The 8,123-nt window shown below is 38.0% G+C and overlaps 1 protein-coding gene across 1 annotated transcript in view; it reads left to right on the forward strand.

Annotated features, from left to right (window-relative positions):
• LOC121389338 (ATP-dependent DNA helicase Q4-like) overlaps positions 1 to 8,123 on the forward strand; it is a 218,839-nt gene extending 210,716 nt beyond the window's left edge. The window contains exons 6-8 of the mRNA XM_041520934.1: positions 4,013 to 4,193; positions 5,713 to 5,857; positions 6,719 to 8,123. Of these exons, the coding sequence (XP_041376868.1) occupies positions 4,013 to 4,193; positions 5,713 to 5,857; positions 6,719 to 6,958 (566 nt within the window). The 3' untranslated portion in view covers positions 6,959 to 8,123. The remainder of the gene's footprint in view (positions 1 to 4,012; positions 4,194 to 5,712; positions 5,858 to 6,718) is intronic.

The following is an 8,123-nucleotide window of genomic DNA, read 5'->3' on the forward strand; positions in this document are numbered from 1 at the left end:
CTGCATATTCAATGTATTATTCTTATTACTGATTAGCAGCAAGGTGTCTTTTACATGTACTTTAACACAGACAGGATGCAGGACTCTGTGGTCAACGTAGCCAGTGATTAAACAAAACATACACACTGGTCAGTGTATTATTCTTATTACTTAATAGCAGCAAGGTGTCTTTTACATGTACTTTAACACAGACAGGATGCAGGACTCTGTGGTCAACGTAGCCAGTGATTAAACAAAACATACACACTGGTCAGTGTATTATTCTTATTACTTAATAGCAGCAAGGTGTCTTTTACATGCACTTTAACACACACAGGATTCAGGACTGTGTGGTCAGTGTATTAGTCATATTACTTAATAGCAGCAAGGGATCTTTTACATGCACTTTAACACACACAGGATTCAGGACTGGTCAGTGTATTATTCATATTACTTAATTGCAGCAAGGTGTCTTTTACATGCACTTTAACACACACAGGATTCAGGACTGTGTGGTCAGTGTATTAGTCATATTACTTAATAGCAGCAAGGTGTCTTTTACATGCACTTTAACACACACAGGATTCAGGACTGTGTGGTCAGTGTATTATTCTTATTACTTAATAGCAGCAAGGGATCTTTTACATGCACTTTAACACACACAGGATTCAGGACTGTGTGGTCAGTGTATTATTCTTATTACTTAATAGCAGCAAGGGATCTTTTACATGCACTTTAACACACACAGGATTCAGGAATGTGTGGTCAGTGTATTATTCTTATTACTTAATAGCAGCAAGGGTTCTTTTACATGCACTTTAACACACACAGGATTCAGGACTGTGGTCAATGTATTATTCTTATTACTGATTAGCAGCAAGGTGTCTTTTACATGCACTTTAACACAGGCAGGACTCAGTGGTCAATGTTTCATGGAGGACTTGGTCAATGGATACTTTACATGGCAAATACTGTGTACTATATTGTATTATATTTTACTGGACTATGTACTATGTGCAACGTACTGGTACTGTCTTTTGTGTCATATCCATTGGTTTTTAAAGCTGGTGTGCCCAGGACAGGGTTTAACAATTCTCACACTAACCCCTATTCAGAAGGGCCAGATAACTGAGGTGGGTGTGCCCAGGACAGAGTGCTTGAACCTACTTTGGATATAAGTATGGAAGAAAAATTACTACAGTATTAATTACCGTACTACATAAACATTCCTTTCTTTTGTAACTGAAACACTGAATCATAGCTGACTGACAAGTGTATAGTTGGTATACAGAATTGAAAAACTTTGACATATTTGTGATTATCATCATAAAGAGTTCGACATTTAGCTCAGTTGGTACAGCATTCAACTGAGGTGCTTAGGTTACGTTCTCTGATTGTGGATTGTTTTGGGGGGTGGGGTGGGGTGGGGGGGTTTCTTGTCCTAACCAGTGCCCCATGACTGGTACATGTATATCAAAGGCCATGGTGTATGTTGTCCTGTTTGTGGGAAAGTGTACATAAACTGTCCTGCACTGATAATGGAAAAAATATAGCAGGTTTTCCCTGAAGACTGTGATACAATTACCAAATGTTTGACATCCAGTAGCCGGTATTTAATTAATTATTTTATCATTTTTATCTCTACCTGTAAGTAGACCCTTTGCAGCATAATGCATTGGCCACATCCATAATTACAAAGTCGATCAGGAAAAACATTTTGTAAGAAAAAAGACCTAAAAAGGATAAATTTGTTTTACAACATAAGATTTGTCTGTTTTGGTCCATACATATATAGCTAAAATGAAATGGTGTAAGTAAAACATATTCTCATTATAATTGGTGAATTTCCACATCTTGATGGGTTTTTCAGACCAAGGGAAATAACTCTTAATCAGATGGTAACACTGAGTCATTTACCAGTTATTTATTCACACATACGGAGACAATTATTACTACAATGTACAATTTCATAATGAAAATCAGCTTTCACTCTTGACTGGTTTTTGCCACTAATGTTAGATGAAAGTCCTATGATAGAGAACAATGGTAGTCAAATTTGGTTCCAGTGCTCGGACTACTAAACACACCACAAGACTTTAGTTGTCCTTCATTTGGGCATGGGGCGGGACATAGCCCAGTGGTACAGCGTTCACTTGATGCACGGTCGGTTCAGGATCGATCCCCATCGGTGGGTCCATTGGGCTATTTCTTGTTCCAGCCAGTGCTCCACGACTGGTGTAACAAAGGCCGTGGTATGTGTTATCCTGTCTGTGGGATAGTGCATATAAAAGATCCTTTGTTGCTAATCGAAAAGAGTAGCCCATGAAGTGGCGACAGCAAGTTTCTTCTCTCAATATCTGTGTGGTCCTTAACCATATGTCCGATGCCATATAACCGTAAATAAAATGTGTTGAGTGCGTTGTTAAATAAAACATTTCCTTGCTTCATTTGGGCACAACAAGTGTTTTGTCTCTTCTGAACACAGTGGGATTGTCACATGACTGTAGAAATAACCCACCTTTTCTTCCATCTCAATAGTAACCTTCTTTTATTTATAATCCTTGGCAGACCTGAGGTTGCGAATAGATTTGTAAACTTGCCCATGGGAATATTCCTTTAAGATTTGGAATCATGGAATGTTCCATTGGTCTATCATCTTGTGTAAACCTGGATTACATTTTCAAATTGTAAGGAGATGCTTTGATATAGGAATTTTGCCTGTTGGCCAATCCCCAACCAGCATTATAATTGGGAATAAATATTGTTTAAACCAGACCTTTTTTGTGAAGTGGTCTTATTAACAAGTGCTGAAGAGTTGTGTAGTCAGAAATTCATTTCACGTTATTTAATCAAATTAAAGCTTTATTTTTAGTCTATTTGAGGTCTGTATATTTGGATTTAATTTTGCATTCATATTTTGTACACAATATTTATTACCCAAATTTTGGTGCACTCTAAAGCCCTGCAACACCAATTTCTCTCAGAGTAACCTCCGGCATTAAACTATTAACCCAGGTAGCTCAAATTGGTGCCTATGACAGCATGCTTGAACCATAATTGAATATAAGCATGAAAATTAAGCTGAAATGAAACCAGGTTAGTGGAAGTTTTTTTGGTAATGCCATGGAGTGATCAAGTTGAAACGAAAGCAGGCTAGTGTGCATTTCATAACACCATGAAGTGCTAGTCATCAGATAAATACCGTAGATCCTGAAATTAAAGCGAACATAATATTAATGTGAAAATGCGAGTTTGTGTTATTCGCATTAATGATATTACACATTTATTTCTGTGTTTTGTCTATGTGTCCCACGTTATTAAAAAAAAAAAACAATGATTAAAATTCTAATATATTTATAAAAATCAGCTGGAAAAACAATTCATTGTAGGTGAGTCTTGACTAATCATTGAATAGTCCAGCAAGATGCCAGCCACATGTGACAATTTCAGGGTCTTTGGTCACCGTGTAAAAAACCCGACACGATCCATCTCATGTGAATGGGTTTTAGCACTCTAATCCTGAGACTGATGGGGTTTTTCTTTTTTCACTGTTCAAGTTTGCTGCAACTTAGTCGCCATATCACTGAGTGAATTACTCTTTGATTACATATTTGAAATATGTCTACCTTCTTAGGGAGATACAGTTGTAATGATACATATATGCTAATGTTTGACCAGATTTAGATAACTGTACACATTTCGTAAATGAATGCTGCAAAAATAGGCTTTGAGTTCATCTCACCAAAAACACTTGGGATGGCACAGGTTAATTGATGTGTACACACACATGTTAGTGACTTGATCTCATTGAAGACAACTGTAACTCAGATTTAACCAAAAACTGCACAGAAGTGTGTTGCTAGGAAAGTAATATTTCAAAGGGAGGCCATTCGCATTAATTTCATGTCACATTTTAGTCTGCCCACCTTCACTCGCATTAATTTAGGGGCACGTTAATTTCAGGGTCTACAGTATATGGCCAATTAAATGCCATAGACTCTCTCTATTTCACATTTATTTTTATTTTTTTAAGGTGGGGCCTCAAAGACTGGCGTGATGGTTGAGTTTTCTGATCTAACGTTTCACTTCCGCTCCCCTGGGGACCTGACTGAGGACGAGATGGATGGAGTGATTGACTTCCTGCACCACCGTGTGGTGAAGCAGGAGAAGACAGAACTCTTTCAGCTGGATCTTCTACACAGCTCTCTCAAGAGGTAATGTCACTGACCCTAACCCTGACCCTGACCCTGACCCTGACCCTGACCCTCCCCTGGGGACCTGACTGAGGATGAAATGGATGGAGTTATTGACTTCCTGCACCACCACGTGGTGAAACAGAAGACAGAACTCTTTCAGCTGGATCTTCTACACAGCTCTCTCAAGAGGTAATGTCACTGACCCTAACCCTAACCCTGACCATCACCGTCACCCTCACCCTCCCCCTCCCCCTCCCCTGGGGAACTGACTGAAGATGATATGGATGGAGTGATTGACTTCCTGCACCACTGGGTTGTGAAGCAGGAGAAGACATAACTCTTTCAGCTGGATCTTCTACACAGCTCTCTCAAGAGGTAATGTCACTGACCCTAACCCTAACCCTAGCCCTAACCCTAACCCTAACCCTAACCTAACCCTAGACCTAACCCTAACCCTAATCCTAACCCTAACCCTAACCCTAACCCTAACCCTAACCCTAACCCTAACCTAGGGACCTGACTGAGAATTAGATGGACACAGCGATTGACTTCCTGCACCACTGGGTGGTGAAACAGGAGACAACAACTCTTTCAGCTGGACCTTCTACACAGCTCTCTCAAGAGATGATGACAGTATTTTAAAAATACAACGCTCATTACAAATATCATCCAGGGCCCATATTTTCTAAGCCATCTTAGTGCTATGATATCGTAAAACCATCATAGGCTATGATGTCACTTTGGCATGTGTCATAGTGACATAGGCTATGATGTCACTTTGGCATGTGTCATAGTGACATAGGCTATGATGTCACTTTGGCGTGTGTCATAGACTATGATGTCACTATAGATTGGTGTGTCATAGTGACATCATAGCCTACGATGGTTTTACGATATTGTAGTGCTAAGATAGCTTTGAAAATCTGTAGCCAGGACCCGGCCAGTGGTTATCCAGAGGCTGAGCTGGGGGGGGGGGGGGGGGGGGGGGTTAGAATGTGCCTGAACCTTTGGAGGACAGGGACACATTAATAGTTTCTCATATCCATTAAAAATATTTCAACCCACCATTTTAATTTTGGAAAAGGATAAAAGCAAATGTAATATAGCAGTGGGTGGTGGGGTGGGGGGGGGGAGAATATGTAATAAAAATTCAATTTCAGTCAGTTGGGTTACATTAATTTTAATGTAAACAATGTGGTATGGAAATTAGTATACCATGTATTGGCCGACTCCTCTTCCCATGATGGTATTTAGAGGCTTGAAAAGTCGGTTAATACATAGCAATATACAGTAGTCTTACATTTACTACAGAGTATACTGTTTTTGTGAATGGTGATAAAAAAAATTCTTTGCCAAATGAGTCGCAGCAGTGCAGAGGGCTAAGACTAAGGACGATGACTTTTCCTTTATTTAGTTACCTGTTTAATCGTTCATCACAGTGTGAAAATTAGATATGTTTCATTTCCAAAATACGACATACGTCAATTTCAATAGTTTAAATTTACATTAAAAAAGACATTATATTTTTAATTTTCAGTGCAGCACATCGAAATTACTGGATGTGTTGTGATGAAGCTAACATGGCGAAGAGCGACAAACTGCGAGGTTTTATTGAGGACTATTTTGAAAATGATAAATCTGTTGAGATGCGGATGAGTGAAGCAGAGGAAAACAGCCTAGAGGTAATGTTCTGGGTTTTTTAATTATTTTTTTTTTTTTTTTGTGGGTTTTTTCTAATTTATAACTGAAAACAAAAACATAACTGAAAATATGTTACAGGTTCGGATTTTGATTGAGCAATATTCCAGTTTGAAATTAAAGGAAAATTTACAAATGTATTACCTTTTTGGGGGGGGGGGTAATATTTCAGTTAGAAATTCAAGACAATTGAAAGTATGTTATCAGTTTCATATTTTGATTAAGGGGTAATATCCCAATTAGAAATTCAAAACAACTGAAAGTATGTTATCAGTTTCTTATTTTGATTAAGGGGTAATATCCCAATTAGAAATTCAAGACAATTGAAAGTATGTTATCAGTTTCATATTTTGATTAAGGGGTAATATCCCAATTAGAAATTCAAAACAACTGAAAGTATGTTATCAGTTTCTTATTTTGATTAGGGCACAATATTCCAGTTAGAAATTCCAGGTAATTCAAAGTATATTATCTTCATATTTTGATCCTTGGGTTATATTTCTGTTAAGATCAAATCACATCAGTATTCCCATTACAACCTGTTCCATACAACAGGTATATACTAAAGATCATGGTATGTGCTGTCTCGCCTTGCTGCTAATGCAAAAATGTACTATCGGTACATGTGTTAGTTTCCAGATGTACGGTCTAACAGTCAATGTGCTCTAGTGATGTCGTTAAACAAAACAGACTTCAACTTTAAAAAGATCTGGATAAATGGGCGATACAATGTTTAAAACCCCAGTGGAATGTGATTTAACATGTTGTCACCATATTCCTCACCGTAATAGTTTTTATTGTCATTACACATCATGCCTAACAATCCTATAATGTAATAATTTCAGGACTCAACAAGTCGAGACCTTGGTCAACTTGTGCTGGACATTCGACAGTTCATCAATCTGTACGGCCATGAACACAGTCTGAATGGACGGGTGATTGCCAGGGTTTTCCACGGGATTGCCAGTCCGTGCTTCCCCAGTCTGACCTGGGGACGAGTTCGACGCTTCTGGAGATGCCATCTCGGTGTTGATTTCAACAGTATTTTGAAAATTGCCACTAAGGAGTTGATTGGTCTAAGATAAAAGGTGCCATTTGATTGGCTGGAGATGATATGACATGTGTTGTGACCATCCTAAAGAGTGGATTGGTCTAAGATGATAAAGAGTTGCCATTTCATTGGCTGTAAATAATATGACAGGTTTTGTGACCGTCCTAAAGAGTTGATTGGTCTAAGATGATAAGAGATGCAATTTGATTGGCTGAAGATGATACGACATCCTTTATGACTGGCCTAAGATGACTCACCTATGGTGATAAATGTTTTCTGATGAGCCTTAAAAACGTGTATTGTGATAGGACCTAAGAGAGACGTATCATTTGCTTGAACTAAGATGAGTGATACATTTGCTTGATCTTTAAAGATAATTGAGCAAATTTATAGAGATGCTATAATTTATTTGACTGAAGATAATACACTTGATATTTGATTGGCAAATTATACAATATGAGGATGGCAGATGGAAGACATGACATTTGATTGGCAAAAGCTTATAGATATAACATTTTCAATAGTAGAAGTAATTTAAATGGCTGGAAGAAAATTGGCAGAAGACAGACATGTGATACGATTGGTAGAATATGACTTACATGACATTTGATTGGTAGAATTTGACAAACATGACATTTGATTGGTAGAATAGGACCTTTGATTGGTCAAAAATGATAGACATCTTAATTTGATTGGCAGAAGATTATACATGGTCGACAGAAGATGATGGACAAGTTAATTTTGTCGATTTTTTAGGGAACCTTTTCCATCCATCAGATGTGGTGTCCACCAGGCTCAAATATATTTACTCATCTTTTGTGTTTAATAAAAAAAAGTCTAATTTTATAACAGATGTGTTATTTACATGGACCTGCTTGGCAGTGTGGTAGTCAACTGGATGGAAATGAATGAGTGATATACAATGAGTGAAGTTTGCAATCATATCTCACGAGTCTCACTCAAGTGAAGAGCGTTCAGGTGATTTATAAACAATCTGCACCGTCACTCCAATCTCACACACCCCAACACATAATTGTCTTTTTTCCATGAGTTGTGAAGATTGAGACAGAAAAACTTACGTGAAGGAAGGAAATGTTTTATTTAACAACGCACTCAACACATTTTATTTATGGTTACATGGCATCAGACATATGGTTAAGGACCACACAGATATTGAGAGGAAATGTGCTGTCACCACT

Source organism: Gigantopelta aegis, chromosome 14 (assembly GCF_016097555.1).
Source record: "Gigantopelta aegis isolate Gae_Host chromosome 14, Gae_host_genome, whole genome shotgun sequence".
Lineage (NCBI taxonomy): Eukaryota > Metazoa > Mollusca > Gastropoda > Neomphalida > Peltospiridae > Gigantopelta > Gigantopelta aegis.